This window comes from Podarcis melisellensis, assembly GCF_964234715.1.
Source record: "Podarcis melisellensis genome assembly, chromosome: 6".
Classification (NCBI taxonomy): Eukaryota; Metazoa; Chordata; class Lepidosauria; order Squamata; family Lacertidae; genus Podarcis; species Podarcis melisellensis.
The window spans coordinates 47,864,765-47,886,994 of NC_138538.1; the positions used below are offsets into that span (position 1 = coordinate 47,864,765).

The 22,230-nt window shown below is 44.1% G+C and overlaps 1 protein-coding gene across 3 annotated transcripts in view; it reads left to right on the top strand.

The window, feature by feature from the left end:
* Positions 1-13,952: 13,952 nt before the first annotated feature.
* The window catches only part of AHCYL1 (adenosylhomocysteinase like 1), a gene marked incomplete at its 3' end in the record, with an annotated part of 49,037 nt that continues 40,759 nt past the window's right edge, over positions 13,953-22,230 (top strand). For 2 of the 3 annotated variants that reach the window (XM_081915400.1, XM_081915401.1), the window contains exon 1: positions 13,954-14,185. In XM_081915400.1, coding sequence (XP_081771526.1) covers positions 14,075-14,185 — 111 coding nt within the window. In that variant the 5' untranslated portion in view covers positions 13,954-14,074. Of the gene's footprint in view, positions 14,186-22,230 lie in introns of all 3 variants that reach the window. The other variant, XR_014169412.1, reaches the window with a different exon arrangement.

Below are 22,230 nucleotides of genomic sequence, written 5' to 3' on the forward strand. Positions count from 1 at the left end.
ATGAACAAATTAAGTTCTTGCTCAGGAATGGGAAGCACAGATAAGGAGCTTTGGGGGTGGTGGTTACCCCCCCCCCATAACAATTTTTATTTGGCCTTTTGAAACAGAGTAAGGAAAAAGCAATCTGCCTTGTATCAGGTGTGAGGCATTTTAAACATTTGTGCTTTTTTGGGGGGGTGGGGGCAAAATACACAATACTGGGCTGCAATTTTGTCATATTTGCCAGAAAACATTCTGGTTTTAAAAGTGAACACGCCTAAAGCATACCTCATCAGTTGAGAAATTTATTACAATTCCCTGCGGGGGCGTATGGGCTCTTCTTTCCCTCCCTCCCACTTCCATGTTGTCCTCAAAACAACCCTGTGAGGCAGGTTAGCCTGAGAAGTTGTGTCTGGCCCAAACTGTCTAAAAACCTCACGGCTGAGTGAGGAGATAGGGGTGAATCTTGCCCAGTGTTTAGCCGCTGCTATGCTGCAGTGCAGAATGTCAAATGACATGCTTTCAAAGTAGTTTCCATCCTCCTTTAACCTCTTGAAACAAATACTTCAAATGAACTTGTAAAATCATTAGGTTTATAGTCCACCTTTCTTCTGGGGAGCTCAAGGTGGTGTATATGGTTTTCCGCTCCCTTTCATCTTTACAGAGCAGCCCTGTAAGGTAGGATTGAGAGATAAGAACTAGCCCAAAGTCATCCATTGGCCCTTGTCCCTCAGTGGGGATTTGAACCCTGGTCTCCAGCACCAACCACAACAGCAAGTACTTTGCTTGCTGAGAGAAAACTGCCTTTACCAGATCAGGTGCTCAGAGAAAGGCCACAACAACATGAAGACATAAAAGTGTGTATCCCAGTCCTATGCATGTTACTTGACGAGAATGGCACTGTGTGTAACTTGGCCACTTCATGGTAAGCAGGCTGACAACTGCAATCCTAGCTTATATTGAGACCAGTGTTGTGGGCAGCCTGCTTCGAGACAGAGCTTATTGCTCTGTGTGTCAACGCAGGGTGGGGCATAGAATGTGAACATTGCAACACACTTTTCCAGAATGCAACAGAAAGAAACTGACAATTCATTTATAACAAGCTGGAGTTGCAAAACGTTGCAAAATGAGAACTGGAGGCAGTGCCGAGTTTACGGATACGCTAAACAAGCTATAGCTTAAGGCCCCACTCTCTTGGAGGCCCCCCAAAAAATTAAAGGGGAAAAAAACCTGGATGTGCATTTCCAAAATATAAGATAAAAAACAAATAAAGTAAAACCTGCATACAGTTAGAGCTTAATAATTATTTCACTATTAATATACTTCTTCTTAATTGTTCAACAATTACTTTGATAAAATACATATTTTGTTATGTGCAAATGGCTTTAGATACCTATTAGGTCCATAAATTACCATAGAGCATATATTCAACACAAAAAAGCGACAATTTGTTGTTGACAAAGGACAGCTGGACATATAAAGGGCCCCATTACCTTCAGTAGTTTAAGGCCTCATCAAACCTAAACCCGGCCCTGACTTGAGGCAGAGTCAACTTGGAACCAGCCTGAAATGCAGCCTAACTTGAAGAAAGTAGTTTGATCCTATGTAAATGCAGGGTGCACATTTTTTGGGGGGAATGATTTTTGGGACCCTTTCAGATTAAAAAGCCAGCAGCGCTAGATTCTATCCCCCTGTTGTAAAGCCTTGCTGTGAGGCAGGGATCTGTTTGCAGTTTTGTTTGGGGAAGACCAGAGAAATATGCGGAGACTCCAGCAAAATGCCCCTCCCCACTTGCAATGGGTGTGGTAGATGGGAAACTAAATGTGTATTCCCACAACCTGACATGGTGACTGAACAACATGCACTATACAAGAATTGTTTGGGCAGATTCTTACGATGCCCATGCTGAACATTGTTGGCAGTGTTAGCACTTGTTAGGAGAAGGGTTGCCAATGGGTGCACATGTGCCCACAGAGGCCTTTCCTGGTGTCCTCGGAGGCCTTCCCTGGCACCTACAGGGTCCCCTCCCGCTGTTGAAATTACACTTAATAGAAGCATATTGTAGCCAACAGAATAAGGTTGTGTTGTGTGTTTGTGTATGCATGGTGCCGAAGACAGTTTATGCAGCTCGCAATTGTGCCCACAGGACCTGAAAGGAGGAGGGAGGTGCTTCACAGAGCAGTTTGCTACATGGCTGAGTGAAGTGTCTCTCCTTCTGTTAAGCCTTACTCAGGTGTGTTTAATGAAGACAGTTCACAGCAACTCCCCAACGTGGACTCCATGAAACAGCTCACCTGGACTGTCTGTCACCCAGGCTGCATGCTCTCTTGCTCACCTGCCTGCCTGCCTGCCTGCCTGCCTGCCATCCCTCACACTACAGGTGGCATGGCCACCTACTGGTGATTGTGCTACCTGCAGCATGCTGACACCTTACATTTTTATGTATATAGGAAGAAATACCATGCAGCACATTTGTTATTCATGACAGAACAGTTATCTTAAGTGTATTAACCTAAACTAAAATAGTAAGTTTAAATAATGCTCCTCTTTCTAAGTCCCTAGAGATTTCCATTACCATCTTGTTTTAATCTGATTTAAATTTGAATCTGATTTAAACCCAAATTCCTAAATTCCCAAACAGGAGCACCAACGAAAACACCAACTAGTGTACAAAGCAGAAAATTTACACTTGCCCACTGACTTTAGTTCAGATTTTGGCCAATTTATTGTATGCTCTGAAATTCCACTTTCAATGCACAAAGCCATGCATCTCTCTGTTCTGGCTAATTGCACATGCCAGTGGTTCCAAACATAAATCAAACATCAATGGAGAAAGAGGGTGTTCCTGTCTTGTGCCTTTCTCTAAATATAATGGACCCCAAAGGATTCTACTTGTCCTTACTGGAGTTTTAGCTTTATAAATTCTTCAGGGAAATCCAAATCTCTCCAAAGTAACAAACATAAATTGACAATAAATCTTGTCAAATGCTTTTTTGGCACCAAGAGAAATAATTGTAGCTACATCACTTCTTTGATTATTCAAAGCAAGCAAATTAGCTTACCAAGCGGAGAGAAAAGAGACTCATAGCTGAGGATTATTATGTAGGAAGGCCCTTTGCTGCCTGTGGGCATGGCTAAGCTAGAGAGGGAAAGTGGTTGTGGAGCTTTTCTGAAACAAATGGATCAGATTTCTCCAGATGAATTCCTGGAACCCAGAGAAGCTGATAATCTATGGGAAATGAGCATAGCTGCGCACCCTCATTCCCTGAAGCACAGTACCTTGTGCATCTGGCAGCAACACTGAGATGTTATCTTCAAGACCCAGTTCAAGCTTGTGAGTTCTCTAGGCTGAAAGCTGTAAGGAGTGTCTGTAGAGCAAATTCTGCCCAACAGGAAAGGAAATTAAGTGTTCATTGGGATTCGTCAGAGCTTCAGTCCTTCACAAACTACAACAATTAAGGAAGTAAATTATATTTCCAAGTAGCATTTGCAAAGATATAGCAGGCATTCTCTTTCTCTGAGGCTTATACCACTTCCTTACAGTTTTTTTTTTTCTGTAATCAGTGTGGCAGTAATGGTTTGAAAAATTTAAGAGCAGTTTAAGAGTAGTGCTGAGTCAGGTGCAGATAAGTTGCTGTAGCATCGGATAAGGGTCAGGAAACCCGAATGAGTCACAGGAAACAATTCTGATAGAAAGCAATGACAAGGTATTCAATACAGTCCCCATAATTCAATCTCTGCCACTAGATAGCCACATGATCTCAGTGCCCAGGAGTGCCCTTTTACCAGATTTCATAGAATTGTTGAGTTGGAAGCTTGGCCACTGTTGTCCAGATTGGATTATTGCAATACGTTCTCTGTGGGGCTATCCAAAGTTGACCCAGAAGCTGCAGCGAGTGCAGAATGCAGCACCTCAGCTGTTCACTGGGGCTAATAATAACTATAATTATGATCTATTTTATTCATTATTAGCAATTCATTGGGTGGGTTACAACAGTTTTAAATTCAGAACTAAAAACAGTTAAAACAGATAACAGTCCCCAAAACAGGCTGAAAATACATCTCTCAGTGGCAAAGGCCAGGACACAAAGGTGTGTCTCCACTCCATCATGTTACACTGTTGTTAAAATAATTGCACTAGCTTCCAGGCTAAGTTTGAGGTCCTGGTCCTGGTGTGCAAAGCCCTATAAATCTTGGAATCAGGTTACCTAAATGATCATCTCGCTCCTTATACACCCACACAAACAATCACTGCACTTTGCAGGAGAGGGTATCTGATCAGTAGACCCAATCTGTGCAACGCCAGAATTGGCCCACTATCATGGTGCCACCTATGCCATGGAACTTCCTCCCATTGCATATCAGACAAGCCCTGTCTCTATTGTCTCTTTGGCATCTGCTGAAGACTCCCCTCTTTCAACAAGCTTTCTGAATGGAAATTCTTATGCCAGTGGGTATCTGTGTTGGATTTGAGGTGGTTTTTATATCTGCACTTGTTTCATCTTATTTATGCAGTCCTTCTGCATGTACTTTTATTGTATTGTGAGATCGCTTTGAGATGTTTCATAGGAAGCAATTCGTAAACAAAACAAATAAGTAAATAAAAGCCCCAACTATTAAAATTAAAGACCGACGATTCAGTTGAAGATGCCATAATTTTCATGTTCTATGTCCGTTTCACAATTGCACATCCTTTCAACGTAGAGAATGGCCTTCTCTCACGCTGTCTTTATTTAAACTCCCTCCTGGTGTGTTCTGGAGTGGATCTGGGCAGCCACCTGGGCCTGCCTGGAGCCTGAAGTGGGATGATTTCCTTTCTCTCATTTTTTACATGGCCCGTGTTGGGAGGGCTGCCATAGGCTAAGCTTCCGCCGTAAGTGACTTGGGAAGACAGATATGGCTCCCTGCCTTCAAGATGGATATCAAGTGTTTTCTTTTCTTTGTGGGCTTCTGCCTCTCACATATTTCAATCCAAAAACCTGGATTCCAAGCTTTCACTTGCCAGCAATTTACATGCAAATCAGGAGTAGCTGCATATTTAAAATTTCTCCTGCTGCTTGAGCCTGGCTTCTGTCTCCATTTGCAAATTTCTTTGACTGGCTGACATATTAGTCCGCAAATGGACTGCAGATTCTGTAGTCTGTCTTCCCTTTCCTTTCCAGAGAGTATGTGGGGGTGGGCGGGTGTCAGTCTGCCTTTTAATTTTTTTAACTAAAGTACCATGTTTACACTTAATCAAATGTGTATCGATTCCTCACCCCTTTCTAAAAAATGCAATCTTTAAAAATAATAACCATGGGAAAGGCACTTCAGGAAAGAGGTGGTTCTCCAGCCAATGAGTCCTATGTGCTCGTTGCATCTGCTGAAAAACTCCCTTAAGTTCAGCCCGGGAGAGAAGATTTTATGCCTATACAAAATGGAGGGACTGCTACCACCACCTCTCATTTTATCATCACCACCCAGTTTTCCCCTGAGGGGTCATCCAGGGATGTTGATGTTTTAAACTGGTCTACTGATGTGTGATGCAGCTTGCCCAGGTCATTTTTTGCATAGGCTAACCCAGGAATTCCTCTGCAGCTTGTATTTTCCTTTCGGATCCGAAATAATCAAATCATTTATTATTTTCTACTATTCACTAATAGACTCTGTTACCTCATCTCTGTAACAATATACTGTATATATAACATGTTTAGGGCAGCCCTGTTTAGGGAAGCTTTTAATGTTTGATGAATTATTGTGTTTTGCTGGAAGCCACCCAGAGTGGCTGGGGAAATAGAATATTATTATTATAATAATTATTATACTATAACAATATGTATGGGCAGTGCAGAAAGGTAATAAATAAATAGCTTGGCCCTGGTGAGTGGGTCTAGGATTGCACACCCGTCAACAGTCCTGAATTGAATGGGACACCCGGGCATGAGAGAAGCCATCCTGGTTTCTGATTGCATGTCCCGCTTTCAGTGCCAAGCTCTTGCGCAAGTTAACTGGTTCCTGCAGGATCTCAGCACTTCTTTCATATGAGCCCTTGAGTTGGAGGTGGAGGAGCGGCAACTGGTAGTGGTGCAGGCCAGGCAAACTATAGTTCCCAGGATTGAGGGGGTGTGGAAGTGATGACTACTAAAGTGGCACCACGGTGCTGTAAATACATAGTGTGGATGTGGCACAATCACACTCGATTTTAATTGCATCTCTCATTTCCTCACACAACAATGGATCACTCCCTACACTGAGGAAGTGATACCATGTTCAGCACCAGACTTTGGGGCATATTAAGTAAACCTGACCTTCTTCTCCATCATGGCCCCAGTTCTCCAAAGGGCATCCTCCTCTTTCCACTTCCTCATTCCCTGTTTCCATCCTTCTTTCATTCCCTGTGCTTGGTATTCTTTTTTTTGTAACCATTTCACATTTCTTGGCCCTGTACCGTTCCTTTCTACTATCCCACTCTGCTAAGCCACTAACTGCCTGCTCTTGCCACAGTCCCCGACTTCTCAGCAATCAGACCTCATTGTGCTTCCTTTTCTCCTGCTTACAAGATCTTGAATCAAGATCTACACCAGAGCCATAAATCTTTAAAACTCCATACAGTTAGCCTACTTTGTAATAATGAAGTTCTTGGTTTATCTGGACCCTATCTGGTGGTATATTTCAAGTGCTTTCTAGTTTGCAGAGGAATAGGTTTGCCAGACCTCCAGGTCTGGCCCTATCCCTTTAGAATGAAAGTTATAAAGCAAAATATGTAGGCAGCATTCAAAGCAACTGCTTTGTGGGATATGAGCCCGCCCGCACCTTTCAGTCTTTTCGGCCAATGAATTAAGTCATCGTTATTCTGGCACCTGAGACAGAATTCCACAAGGGCCTCTCCCTTTCCTGGCAGCAAGCATATAATGATAAATTAAATTACTAACAATTCCTCATGACACCCAAATTAAACTGCCTGAGCAGGCTGCCTCTTTCTGCCTAATGGTAAGGTCTGCTAACATACATAGCGCCGACCTTTCAACCTCCTTGTGGCCAAGCCTTTTTAATTTATTTATCCTCAGGCAATTCTAGATCTTTTGTAGCTGACCAGGTGTGGATGGATGTTTTATAAAATGGGCTGCTGGATTTTAGAGATTACCGGCTTTGGGCTGCTGCTGTGATTCATATTGTTACAAGCCACTGCATTCTCCACTGAATGGCTGCATGAGATTCCGGGGGTTCCGGGAACTCATCCAGGGTTGAGATTCCATTGGGAAATCAAGATGCAGGGGAGATGAGTGTCCTTAAGAAATATGGTTTATTGTACATATATTCACACCTGGGTCTATTTGGAGAGGGTTGAGAGCATCACACAGAGCCGTCTTTCCCATAGGGTTTTAGTGGCACGTTGTGCTACAGCACTGGCCTCTCAGGGGCGCCCCAGCTTCCTGTTTTCCTAGAATCCACTCGCCCCCTGCATGCACAGTGCTCCTGCATCCTGGGCAACGCAATAGTTGTTCACTGGCGGTGTTGTGAGGTTGTGTGTGTGTCTCTCTGTGTGTGTGCTTCTCTAAACTGGGTAGCTGAGCAAGTGCAGCGCATGGCAACCCTTCCCTAGCATGCCCTCTTTGGGAGCCAAGGCCTTCTTGGGGATGGGAACGAAACGAAAGGAGGCACACATGAGGCTCCTCCTCTTCCTTTCCCCTGTGCTGCACTCACTCTCTCAGTCATCTGGTCGGCTTGCTTTTGCCCTCCTGCTCCTCCCTCTTTCCTAGCTGCTCTCTCCTTCGCTCAGTCGTGTGGCCCGGGTGTCCAGCTTGCCTCCCAAGCCTCCTGTGCATGGCCGGAGCGTGGGAGGGGAGCCCCGAAGAGGCGGGTGAGAACGGTTTTGACAGGGATGCTGACAGCTTCCTGACCACCACCCTCCTTTCCTCTCCTCTCCTCTCCTCTCCTCTCCTCTCCTCTCCTCTCCTCTCCTCTCCTCTCCTCTCCTCTCCCTCGGTGGGTTAAATGCCCTCTCCTTTCTGCTTTCCTCTGTCCCTCTTTCTATCCAGTAAAGGAAGGGGTAGGTTCCCCCCACCCCCAGCTCTTGCCTCTCCTTCTCTGTAGTGAAATCTTCCCACGTTTCAGGTCAACAACTCTGGGGAACCTTTCCTTAAAGAGGTCAACAACTTTGGGGTCCGCCCCCCTTAAAAAGGTCGACAACTCTGGAAAGAGGGGGCGCCGTAGGGATCTTTGCACCACAGCGCCGGATATGCTTAAGACGGCCCTGGCATCACATCTCAAGAAGGGCTTGTTCCCCACAGCAGTGCAGCTTTGGAGTCCAAGGCATCCTGCACGCCATCTTGCCAATATGTTTCTGGCCTCCGTAGCAGCAGCTCACGCAGTTCTGCCTCCACCCTTCGCCTTTCCAAAGACCCTTGCCAGAAAAACCACGATACACCTTTTTCCTGTGGGCACAGCCTCCCTCTCCCCTGTAGTCATGGAAGCTGAAATCCTAGACCTTTCTCTGTCCACGGTAACCATGGGAACTGCCCTCTCTGCCCTGATGATGGTTTTCATGGATGGGTTATTGACTTGCTTCCAGGACCGTTTTGTCGTTTTTAATTTCTTCTATCCCAGGTGAGGCCCTGGCCTGGAAATGCAGCTTAGCTTGTATTTTTCAGTGGCCTAGAACCTTCCCTTCAATACTCTAAACAAATATTATCTAAATTCGACCATTTATTAATTTATAACATTCACCCCTAAATGCTGTTACCCCAGATCTGTAACAACACTGACCTAATATAGTTTTTATTGTACTGACTTTTATTGCTTTTATTGTTCACTGCCCTGGGATTCTAGCACCTAAACATTTACGAAATAAGTGAATATTGGCTGTTTCCATAAGGTGATCCCCTTGGACACCTTAAAAAGCCTTGCAGACAGCTGACAAGAAAGCTTGAAAGCTTGAAACAGCCAGGCTTGCACATCATGACACTGGTCCATGATAATGATCACAGCAGATTCTGAGTAGCTGCGACAAGCTGTTTCCAAGAATACAGCTCTGTGGTTTCCTCTGGAGACTCTCTGTGGCTTTACACTTAGTTATTTGCTTTTAAGGTGCTATCAGCTGAGGTCTCAGGGCTTGCTTTGGGGTTGGAGGGGGGCGGGAAATAACCCATAGCTGTGCAGTCCTTTTTTTCAGAAACGTCCATAATATTGTTTCCATACATGAATGGTTTTTACCTCACAGGCCATCTTGCATGTAATTCCCTTACATTTCAACCTCTGGATTCAGGCTACGTTCTCCTCCCTTTTCCTTTCCCTTGCTGCTTAATTCTTTAACAGGTTCAGAGGGAGGTGGAGCAGAGCAGACCCGACCCCAATGGCCACGGAGAAAGTGTGAAAGGCGACAAAAAGCAAACTTGAAGAGTTTTTGGTCCATGGTCTCTCCTGGCTTCAGAGGCACCCATACAGCTCCTTGCCAAGGGTGCAAGGGAGCCTAGGTGTGCCTCTGAACAGATTCATGGGAAGTGCAGATAAAGAAATACTTTGCATTCTCTGAAAGGACCAGTGATTTAATTCATTGCAGGCAGTTGGATGAGATGACCCTCAGGTCAATTCTGCAATTCTAGTGTGTGGGACATACTAAATGGGCTTTTGGGGTCCCCTTCTGTGTTTCTATTAGCTGTAAGATGGGATACAGCAGAAAAAGAGACTGCTAACACTGTCAAAATGGTTAAGTAAATTAACTGTTTGGTTTCATTATGTCAGCTGAAGATATTTCTGGAAGATGAGCTGAAGTGGGCAAGTCCCCTTGCTGGAGAGGGTGTGTGTGTGTGTATCTGTGAAACGGATCAAAAAGACAAAGAGTTGCCAGTCCTGGAGCTGGAAAGACATAAAGGCCTGATTTGCTTTCTTTGAGATTGCAAAGCTGTGGCTTTGGTGCCACCTCCTAGAAAACTAATGGGGAAGCAGGTTCAGTTAAAGCACTGGTGCTGTGAATCTTCGATATGTGTAAATAAACCTCATAGCACAGAAAATGCTATCCACCTCCAGTGACACTAATTTCAAGAAATCAAATCCCAGGTTTTCTGTTGGGATGCTTGGAATCTCTTACCACTCAGAGATTCGGTTGCACATAACATACCTGCAAGTCAGGTTGATTCTGAAAAGATTTAAGTGATTGATCCACCCCACTCTGTGTAGGAAATCTGTACAACTGATTGACTTTTATTGATGAACATAAATCCTTCTTAACTGAAACTAATGTTAACACAAATGTATTCAGGATCAGGAGCATAAATGGTACCTGGGCCTTCATGAGACCAAATGCAAAGGCTTTTCGTTGGTCAATAAATCAAAACCAGGAAAGGGTGCCATCGTATCCACCTTTACTGGGAGAAAACTTGAAAAGTCATAAAGTGGTGAGTGAGGGCACTGAAGTGTAGAACCATGCTCAAGGAAGCTCATGTGTCCACTTCATTTTCAAGACCTGGAATCTAGATGTCTTATTAGGGACCAAGAGGCCTCTGGGAGCATCTGTGGCTTCTGAAGGACCAACGCTTGACAGAAACTGTATAGAGAAGTGCAACATTGCCATCTTAAGGTCAGCAATGTAATGTCCAAGGAGATGTTTATTTCAGTATATTGTGATCTGTTTGCTCTCGACTACATCTTCTCTTTCTTCTCAAGACCAGATGCTTCTGCCCTCAGGGCTGACCCAAAATATTATGGTACCTCAGGTTGCAACCCTTATAAGGGAGAAAGCCTCAGTGTAAATTGCTTCTGAATAAACATGCATAGGATCGTGGCTGATGACACACAGTGGATGTGCTGGACCAATGTTTTGCCTCAGTAATGGACTGGATGAGAGCCAATAAATTGAAGCTCAATCCAGATAAGACTGAGGTACTGTTAGTGGACAGTTCCCTAGACTTGATGGGAGGTTGCTGCTCTTGATAGGGTTACACTCACATACCCTCCAACATTTCTCCAATGAAAATAGGGACGTCCCGTTCCATAATGATACTTTTACTATTTATACCCCACACATCTGACTGGGTTGCCCCAGCCACTCTGGGCAGCTTCCAACATTTATAAAAACATAATAAAATATTAAACATAAAAAACCCTTCTTTATACATAATTGCCTTCAGATGGCTTGGGAGTCGAATAACTCCATACCCTCCAACATTTCTTCAATGGAAATAGGGACATCCTACTATACCTCCCAACATTTATCCAACGAAAATAGGGACACCTTAAGGAAAAGCGGGACATTCTGGGATCAAATCAGAAACTGGGACATCCCTGGAAAATAGGGACCCTTGGAGGGTCTGCACTCCCTGTGAATGAGTGGGTATGTAGCTTGGGGGTTACTTCTGGGTCCTTTACTGTCGCTTTAGACTCAGGTGGCCTCGGTGGCATCAGCTTTGGCTGGTGGCCCTGTCGCTACCTGGACAGGGATAGTCTAACTTCTGTTGCCTATGCTCTGCTAACCTCTAAGTTAGATTACTGCAACTCATTATACATGGGGCTGCCTCCGAAATGATTGTGAAATTCCAGCTGTTGTAGAATTTAGCAGGCAGCTTGAACATACTGTATAATGTGATTCCTGGCCCGACAGCTCAGGGCCACAATACCTCAAGGACCACCTCTCCCCATATGAACCAGCCTGGACCCTACAATCATCATCCAAGGCCCTTCTTTGTGTGACTCCTCCGTGAGAGGTCCAGAGGGTGGCAACACAAGAATGGGCCTTTTCTGCAGTGGCTCCCCGCCTGTAGAATGTTCTCCCCAGGGAGGTTCGCCTGGCAGCATCATTCTATATATTTAGGGGCCAAGCAAAAACTTCCCTCTATAAACAGGTCTTTGGCCTTTGACTGACTGTGGCCTTTTAGAAGTGGGTGGGATGTTTTTAATGGGTTTCTCTTCCCTCTTGGTTGTAATGTATCCATGTGGGGCTTATGTGGGGTCTGTTTGGTTGGTTGGTTGTAAGTTACTTTGGGTTGCCCTGGGCAAGAGAAAGCAACTGACAAATTTAATAAACTATAAATAAATATGTATAAATAGTGTATGATCACTTTTTGTATGATCCTCATTATTTATGTTATAGCCTTTAGAACATGAACAAGCATGGGGAAATCAAAGAGAAATGATTAAACTGGAAGAGTCTAAAACATTACATCTGGTCGTATATATGGGTAAGGTGTTGGTGCTGGCGGGAGAGGGAACAGACCCAAAATCCTGGGAAGGTGAGAGCAGAGTTCTCCTTAGTGAGTCTTTCCAAACAGATCTCTAATGCCCCAGAGCACAGATGCCTTTGACAGATGAGTTCATAAAAAGTGTGGCAACACCTGCACTTTGGAACTTCCTGCCCAATGAGATCAAGATGCCGCCTTCATGGTACTCTTTATGATGCCTGCTAAAAACATTTATGTTTAGAAAAGCCTATGCAGATGCAGTCGGCAGTTTGAATCCCCGCACGGGGTGAGCTTCCGTTGCTTAGTCCCTGCTCCTGCCAACCTAGCAATTCAAAAGCACATCAGAGTGCAAGCAGATAAATAGGTACCACTCTGGCGGGAAGGTATACGGCGTTTCCGTGCGCTGCTCTGGTTCGCCAGAAGCGGCTTAGTCATGCTGGCCACATGACCCGGAAGCTGTATGCTGGCTCCCTCGGCCAATAAAGTGAGATGAGCGCCACAAACTCAGAGTTGTCCGCGACTGGACCTAGTGGTCAGGGGTCCCTTTACCTTTACCTTTATGCAGATGCTTAGAAAGATGAGGTAATTCTAATCTGTATTTTAACTTTTGTATGTTTTAAAGTATGGTTGTGAATTTCCCCTGATTTTATTGTTTGATCTTTTTTGTCAACCGCTTTGAACTTTATTACAATCAAATGGTGTATACATTTTATGAAATAAATACAAATCGTAAATAAAAGAGATAAAATGGAACTGTGTTCTTTCAAAGGCATTGGGGTTGTGCTTGACCAGGAGTCAGACTGATATGCCTCCGAAAGTGCAAAATTCCCAGTGTGACTGTACCAGCTCGTGGAAAAAATCTGACAGCTCTTCCAGCCACTTGAAACAGTCATCCAACAGCCACCAGGAGCAGCGCTATTTAATATTTTAAACGCTATTACATTTTAAGTGTTAGTTAATATTTACATTTTTGTAAGTTGCTTTGAGAGTGCTTTTGTTGCTCCTTAAAGCAACAAATATGGGATGCGGGTGGCACTGTGGGTTAAACCACAGAGCCTAGGACTTGCCAATCAGAATGTTGGTGGTTCGAATCCCCGCGATGGGCTGAGCTCCCATTGCTTGGTCCTTGGTCCTGCCAACCTAGCAGTTCGAAAGCACTAAGTGCAAGCAGATAAACAGGTACCGCTCTGGCGGGAAGGTAAAGGGTGTTTCTGTGCGCTGCTCTGGTTCGCCAGAAGCGACTTAGTCATGCAGGCCACATGAACCAGAAGCTATACGCCGGCTCTCTCAGCCAATAAAGCGAGATGAGCGCCGCAACCCCAGAGTTGGTCACGACTGGACCTAATGGTCAGGGGTCCCTTTACCTTTACCTTTAAAGCAACAAATAAATTAATAATACACTACAGTATTAGCAGGGCCAGCCCACCCATGAAACCACATGAGGCAATTGCTTTAAGCAGCAGGATCCATGAGACATCAGATCCTTACGTTGATGTTACTTCCCCCCTTGTTCCTGATGTAGATCTCCCCTCACCCCTTTTTTCTGCGGTGGCGAGGGGAATGCCATTTTGGGGTCCAAGATGCCTTGGGCCGGCCCTGCTCTTAGGGAGGCACAATGCGCAACGACTGGCTGCAATCACCGAAGCTAAGGCTACGACCATTTCGCGGAGCCTTCCTCCAGGTGGCGCTGCAGCCTCCGCAAGCGAGACTCCTCCGCCAGATCCTTGCGCGAAGGCGTCGCGTGCCCGACCTGTGCGTGTGCGAGCGGCTCGCGGGCGACTCCGAGCGTGCGTGGTGACGTGTTGGGCCCCTTGGCCCCGCCCCTTGCTGAAGCGCGGCGGCCGCAGTCTTGGCGGTTGCAGAGGGAGGTCGCGGCGGAGCCGGTGAGAAGCAGCAGCTGCCTTCGGCCTCGGCGCCCGGACGCTTCCGCGCTCGCCCTCACGATGTCTTCTGTGCCGGACGCCGCCGCCGGCGACGAGCTGAAGCAGACGAAGGAGATGGAGGACGCCGAGAAGTACTCCTTCATGTCCACGCTCACCAAGGCGCCCAAGAAGGTGCGGGCCGGTGGCCGGAGGAGCGGGGAGCTCGGGGGGCGCTGGCGGGGCGGCAGCGACGGGGCTCGGCGCCTCAGGCCCTCCGGCGCGAGAGGGGCCGGGGCTTGAGCCCCCCACCCCTGAAAGTCACGCCCTCTGAGTGGGGAAAAGCCTTTTCTTCCCCTTGACCCCTGACGCGCTTGCAGGTTCAACGGGCGCTCTGCACATGCCCAGGGGAACTCTTTTCTGCGTCGGCGTTTCTCGTGTCCCGGCGCTGAGACCTGACCCTGAAAACTGGTTCCGGGGCTTAAGGCATGTAGACGTGACCCCCTCCGGCAGGGAGCGGGGACTGGGAAATAGGGGGGAAACTCCAGGGAGAGGAGGAGATGTGGAGGAGTCTGGAGCTGTGGTTCAGCTGTGGCAGCGCTGGGCAGCTGTAAGAACTGGGAAGGAAGGTCCTTTAGGACACGGATCCTCAGCTTGGCAGGCCTGGGCGGTGTTCGTGCGAGCACTTTTCTTTGCAGCTGAAAGGCTGGACCGTCTGCCTCGAAGGTCTCTATCCCCATGTCTGCCAGTGGAAAGCATTTCCGTCTAGCAGTCGCAGAGGAGATTGGACTCTGGTTTCCTCCATCCACCTGGCTAGCTAGGAACAGTGTGGAGCCCAGCATGCATATGTGATATCTGACTGCTGTCTGTCAAGACTGCCCCTGGGAACGAGGCACTATGGATGCTGTGCAAGCTAAAAGTGGCCTGTAGCTTTTTCCATATCATTATGTCTCTCTCTTTCACAAGTCCTCAGTATATTCTTCCAGTATATTATCGGTCCTAGCATAGCAGTACAGGCTTAATCCAGGCAGTCTTGTGGGAGCTCCCACAAGAGTTATTGCTTGACTTGTGTGAATGTACCTTCAGATTGAGGCATGGTGTCTTGTGCTACCTGGAATATGCTCTCAACTTTTTGTTCGTCATTGAGAATGTCAATCCAGAGATCAGAAAACGCCTTCGTGCTATTCCTAAGTGCTGTTTAGTGGGAAGGGCTATTTTTGCTTTGTATTCCTACCTGGTTTAGGATTTTCAAAAACCATCTTCCTGCAGCCTCAGTGATTGTAACTGTTAGTAATCATTGCTGTTAGTGGAGCTGTAATTGTGAACTCTTCAGTTATGCATGGGCAGATATAGCCAGAATTCTCGGCTTAGATTTCCTGTGGGAAGGAAGTCCTTCTGGGCTGAACATTGCGTTCTCCCTAGCTTTGTGTTGCATGGCTCTGAACTTAAACCTGAATGGAGTATGGCGCAAAAGCTTTTCTTGGGAGAATGGGCATTTTCTTTTTGATGGCTGAACTGAAGCAGAATTAAACTTGTGAAGAAAGTTTATTTCCTTAAACTCACATTTGAAACCTTTTGTGAAACCTTTTGTACAGCCCAACCTTTCAATGACTAGCAGAAACATTTTGGTGCTAGCTGGAAGATCAAACTTCATGCTTAGCAGGTGCCCAAGGACCACGCCTATAACATTCCAGTTTGCTCCACCTGAATATAATGCAAAACCATTAGTTCCACCTTAGAAAGTGAAATTTGAGAAACTAGAGATGTTATTCCTTTTGGCTTTGACAAATTCTAAGTTACAAAATAATCACAAGTGTGTTAATAAAAATATACATACATACTTATTTTGCTGTGCCCATGAACTCCAGCAGGAAGCATTCCTGTCCTCCAAAATCAACTGTCAGAAAAGGGATATGGTCACCTATTCCAGACACACATCATCTCTGATAATGTTTCTGTAATTTGTGTGGAGTTGGTGATTGGGGTACCTATCAGGACTGTTTCTGTGACCTTATACTTTTGATGATCCAAACATGGATGGAGAACTGCATATATTAGGTTGGCAGAGGGAGGACGACCTCAGGTGGCAGATGCTGGGGGGATGGTGTCAGCAGCCCTCCAGTTGTACCCTTTTGTTGGAGGACAAAGCTGTAGGTGCCACATGAACTTAACTACACCTTCTAAACTAACCTGCTGCCCTTGGCTGTGGTGGATGATGCTGTCCTGTCCCTAGCCAACCTGTTCAGTTTCTGTACATGAAATGAGGCTGGGGCAGGGGCCTTGCCCTTAAGGTAAGTTGGGCCAGCCCTGGACACACGCTTCCTCTGATCTGAGATCTCAGATTATGGAAAAGACATCCAAACCTACCTCATGAGTGTTCCCCCATTAAAAAGTGCTGTGAAGGGGTTGGCATCAATTCTATACTAGGCATGGCCAAACTTGGCCCTCTAGATGTTTTTGGACTACAATTCCCATCATCCCTGACCACTGGTCCTGTTAGCTAGGGATGATGGGAGTTGTAGTCCCAAAACATCTAGAGGGCCAAGTTTGGCCATGCCTGCATAAACGTTCTTTATTCAGATATAGTTATGCCACTGGTATACGCTATTACAGCCAGTTTGCTTATTTGAGTGTATTTAGTACTGCATTGTATTGTATTTAGTTGTATATGTGTGGCCTCAATATCCCATTGAAGTATAACGTGCTATGTTGTTGGTTCGAGTGGTTTAGAAGAACACTGCAGGGAAAGAAGTTCTCAAATTTCTGGTTGCAAATAGTTGCTCTTTACAGTTGCTTTAACTTTAAGCCTGTATTTAACTCCAATGTCGTCATTTATGCTACTTATATGGGTCTCAAGAACAGTTTGATTGAAATATTGCTTAGAGAAATATAGAATGTGCAGCTAATGTCTGAGACTCAAATCAGAAAAGACTGTTAAATCTTGGTTGATCTGGACATAAATTAATGTTTTCAGCTACCGTTTATTCAAATCTTATCCGATATGTAATGTTAATAGTGGAGTTCCTGTTACACAGTTTCCTTATCAATGTTTTTAAATGTAACAGAAAGGAGGTTTAATTGGATCTGTGAATTTCTTTGCCCTCATCTATTCACAGAACCTTGTCTGTTTATTTAAGAAGGTGTACATAAGGTATCTTTTTAAGTTTAAGCATAGTTTATTTATATGCCATTTCCCCACTGTAAACATATGCCCAAAGTGGTCAGCAATTTGAAAACAGTTTATTAGAAAACATATCAGGAAAACTAAAAGCAGTTAATTAACCTGATAAGTTAGTGCTGCAGTAGAATAGTCTAGACTTAATTTTGATATTGCCCTGTATATATGTATTTACAGGCTAGTAATAATAGGACTAACCAGTGCTAGCAGTTATAGTCTTGCTGCCCTCCCAAGGGGCCACAGCAGCCTGGCTTAAATACGGTTCAGAGTGGGTGGGGCTGTGTCCCCCCCCCCCCCGACCAAATGGTTCAAAGCCAGCTTGGCCACCTCTCCTCCAGAGGAGGCTGGCATCAGTAAAAGGGACTTACTGGGAGAGTATCAGTGATGCCAAGCCTTCCAGGTGTTCCAGCTGCTAGCATTGCTCCTACTGTGATTCTTGTGACTATTGTGTCACCTAATTTGTGTCGATTGGCATCAGGATGGATTATTGCCCATACATTGTTAGCCTGCCCAGAGGATCAGTGATGACTCCAGCTAGGATGTCGGATTGGTAGTATGGAGGACCCTTTCTTTATTTTCAAAAGGCTCATTTAAGGGGGTTTGTCCATGTTCAGGGAATGGGCGTTTCATGGGTGCAATGCTCTGTAGTAGGCAAGAGTTTTTGCTTCTGACTCCTTTGAACTGTGCTTTTACAAATTTAAATGAGTGAAAACTAGTGCTCAAATTATATTTTGCTTTTCATAAAATAAATAAGCCAAGACCTATGGGTGCAGGCCACTTAAACTGCCAAGGGTGTAATTGAGAAGACTTGTTTAGCCAATGGGCTAAGGGACACTTTTTATATTACAGCAGTTAGAATGCTAATAGTATAGTGCTGCAGCTTTACCATAGTACAGCTTGAGTTCCTACATACAGACTGAGGAGAGAGGGTAGTATCTTAGTCACTATAAGTCTACAGCAGAGTACAACAACACCCCCCACCCCCATTAAAAGAGAGTTCCTGGGTTGCTATGGATGCCACAAAGCTCCCTCATGGCTGCTTTGATAGATTCAAGAAGAATATGTTCTTGCATTTCTTTCTATCTCCTCTCTCCATCTTCCTAGCAGCTGGTCAAAGAAAGTAGAAGGTCAAGCATATTTTGCTCTTCCACCCATACCAAATATAGGATTGTTTCCTTTCATTGTACTGTCATATTCTAGCACTCCTATATAATCCGTTAAAATGCTTCAAGCTGTGGCCTATTCCCCCGCCTCAAAGCTCTTACCACCACAGTGCTAAAATCTCCCCTTGAGTCTTTGTGAAGTACATTCATATCATGAATAACTCCTTCTTCAGATATTTACAAGTGGCTCATAGATCTTCTTAGTTGCATCAATATTAATCAATCCCTCTATGCAAATTTGTGTTTCATTGTTTGCTTTTAAAAAAAACCAACCTTACCATCGTCAGCCTGGATAGCTCAGTTGGTTAGAGCATGGTGCTGATGAAGCTAAGGTTGTAAGTTTGATCTCTGTATGGGACAGCTGCATATTCCTTCATTGCAGGGGGTTGGACTAGATGATCCTCAGGGTCTCTTCCATCTCTACAACTCTGTGATTAGGACACAGGGTTGTGTTTTACTGTCTTACTCAGAGTAGACCCATTGAAGTTAATAAACCTAAGTTAGTCATGTCCATTAATTTAAGTAGGTCTAGCATTGAATACTAATCACAGCTTTAAAAAAATGTTAATAGCATGTAATAAAAGAAAACAAAGAGAGGTTAGGAGTTATAAAAGAGAGATTAACGTTCAAAAACAGCTTTAAGTTTTAGTCACTCCTTGGATTTCCACCCCCACCCCCCAAATCGTGCCACTCATGTAGGTAGCAGACTGAGGCAAGTGGAGTCATGTACTCCCACTCTACAGAATCCCTTCCAGTGACAACATATTAACAAGTATAAAAAAGTGTTACTCTTCCTCTCTGCCCACTTCTTTTTTGTGCTTCTCAGCAATCAGTATTTCTGCTTCTCAGCTTCATTGCTCATTGTAGCTCCCTCCAGTACGTTCCTTATGCTTACATATACACATTGAAATGACACTTTCCGCAGTGATGTGTTTCGTTTTTTTTGCTTTACAATTGTATACTGTCAATTTTGTAAATATACTTTTGGGTTTCAGAATCTTAGGTGAAGAATTTTAGCAGCAAGATTGCTATAGGCACAAAGATTGAAAGATACAGCCCTACCTACTATAAATGAATGGTTGATAAAATTATTGGACTTAATTGAGATGCCAAATTAATGTGTTTAATTAGAGAAAAATCGTTATTGGCATTTATTAAGGATTGGAAACTTCTTATGCACTTTTTGCATGAAAGAGAAAATGAACTTATAATATCTGGATCTGAAGATTGAAAAAATTAACTAATAGAAAATAGACTACGTAAAGGGACTCCTGACCGTTAAGTCCAGTCATGGACAAATGTGGGGTTGTGGCACTCATCTCGCTTTAGTGGCTGAGGGAGCCGGCATTTGTCCTCAGAGAGCTTCTGGGTCATGTGGCCAGCATGACTAAACCGCTTCTGGCGAACCAGAGCAGCGCACAAAAACACTATTTACCTTACCGCCGGAGCGGTACCTATTTATCTACTTGCACTTTGACGTGCAGGAGTGGGGATTCGAACCGCCGACCTTATGATCAGCAAGCCCTAGGCTCTGTGGTTTAGACCACAGCACTACCCGTGTCCCATAGAAAATAGACTACTTCAGTGTTAATGAGTGAATACTATATTTGTCTGCAGGACAGAGAACTGGAAGTCTTTTTCATTTTCTTTTCTTTCTCTTTGCCCCTTTTCTTCTTTTTTCTTCTGTTTCTTTTAAGATTAGATTTTTAAAGCATTTCATTTATTATGGTGTATCATAAAAAGTTAGTTTGTATTGGGTATGAACTTTTGTATATAATGGACAAGTATCAATAAAAAAGATATTAATAAAAGAAGAATTTACCCTAAATGGTATTTCTCTACTGCTATATGTGCACTACAACTGCAACAGAAAACTCAAACTATTTTTCTTATTTTTCTTAAACGAACAATAAGAAATTAGAAAATTTACAGTTTGTTGTGCTGAATAATCAGGAATCAGAATGTGACAATGCATATTTGTATATTTCCCTGTTCCTTTCTATTTTTCTAGCATATGTTCCATACATGATTTGTCAAAGTCCCAATTCTGCAAAAATATTGCAGTTTGAATAAATTGCATGTATTTATTTTGCATAAATTTGCAGAATTCAAGCTCTGATACCTTCTCCACATTAATACAGAACATGGATATATTTTGTATAACACAGTCCACTTAACACAAGAAACTCCTTCCTTTTTCCTTCCCTGCATGAATGGATATGAAAAATCATCTTTTTTCAAATCTACATATGTCATCTTGAGAAACAGATAGATTTCCTCTTAACATGCAATAAACTTCTCCAGTTTTCATTGGTTCTTGACCAATAGCTTATTTATATCTTGACTAGAAGCAATATTCTCAGCCAAATTGCTTGGGAAAAGATTTTCCCCCGCCTTAGTTTGGCCAAACCCTATACAGTGGTACCTCAGGTTAAGAACTTAATTCGTTCTTAACCTGAAACTGTTCTTAACCTGAGGTACGACTTTAGCTAATGGGGCCTCCCGCCGCCGCCGTGCTGCCGCTGCATAATTTCTGTTCTCATCCTGAAGCAAAGTTCTTAACCTGAGGTACTATTTCTGGGTTGGCAGAGTCTGTAACCTGAAGCGTCTGTAACTTGAGGTACCACTGTATGCCCATTGTTTCCCAATCCTACATTGCCTTTTAATTATATCTAAGAAGTAGCTGTGCTAGTGTTGCCCATGAGATTGTTGCTCACCCCTGCAGACCCACATTGATTTCTGACCATTCATTTTCATTTTTGTTATGCATAGAAATTGTTGCCCCAAACGTCTTGCAGGGTGTATGGGTCTCTAGTTTTCCTGGTCCTAATCTCTCAGCACATTTTTTGTGTGTGTTCAACATTGTTTGGTTCTAAGCAGTGCTTTTTTTTCTTAAAAAATGTTTGGGGGTACTCTCATCTTGACTCAAGAAAAATCACCATTTTATAGTTCAAATTGGGAAAAATAAATACAGTGAATGGACAAAAGTACAAAGATTCACAAAATGTTTAGGAGTATGTGTCCCCCCAGAAAAAAACTACTGGTTCTGTGTCTTTCAGAATTGGCCAAAAGCTGCTGCTGACAGGGTTGTTCATCCTAGAAGATAGCTAGGCAACCTTTAGAAGTTGCATTGTAGAATACAGTGGTACCTTGGGTTACAAACACTTCAGGTTACAAACTCCACTAGCCCGGAAGTAGTACCTTAGGTTGAGAACTTTGCCCAAGGATGAGAATGGAAATTGTGCACCAGCGGCGGCGGGAGGCCCCATTAGCGAAAACGCACCTCAGGATAAGAACGGTTTTGGGTTAAGAACGGACCTCTGGGACAAATTGAGTTCATAAGCCGAAGTACCACTGTACATGGTACTTGCTTGCTGCTTAGTGCTAAAATGTTTGTAGTAATGCAAATAGTTGTTAGAAAGCGAAAGACCTACTATGCTCCCCTTTCAACTTCCTGATAGCACACCCTGGCATACGGTAGATAATCCAAGGACTTATACAGGTGGACAGATGTGCAGACTTAAAATGGACTTACTAGTGCTTGAGTTGATAATAGTCATTCATCATCCCTTAATAGAAGAAAGTTTTGTCATTCAGATTCTTTGGAGCAACTCTGATGGATTTCCCAAGAGTCTCATTATGATAAGTGCTTCAGTTGTTGATGAAATGATCAGCTCTAGAAATTCTCAAGTTTGTCTATCTCCTTCTCTTTGTTGTTGTGTGTCCTCATAGCAACAATGGAGATGTGATTATTTTGCCGGTTGTGAAGTCTGTGAAAGACATACTGGGGGATGCTGAAGGGCTGTAGATTTTGAAACAGGCTTATAAATTTATAAATTTCTCTCTCTCTCTCTCTCTCTCTCCCCCCCCCCCCGTTTTGCATTATAGATTAGGTTATA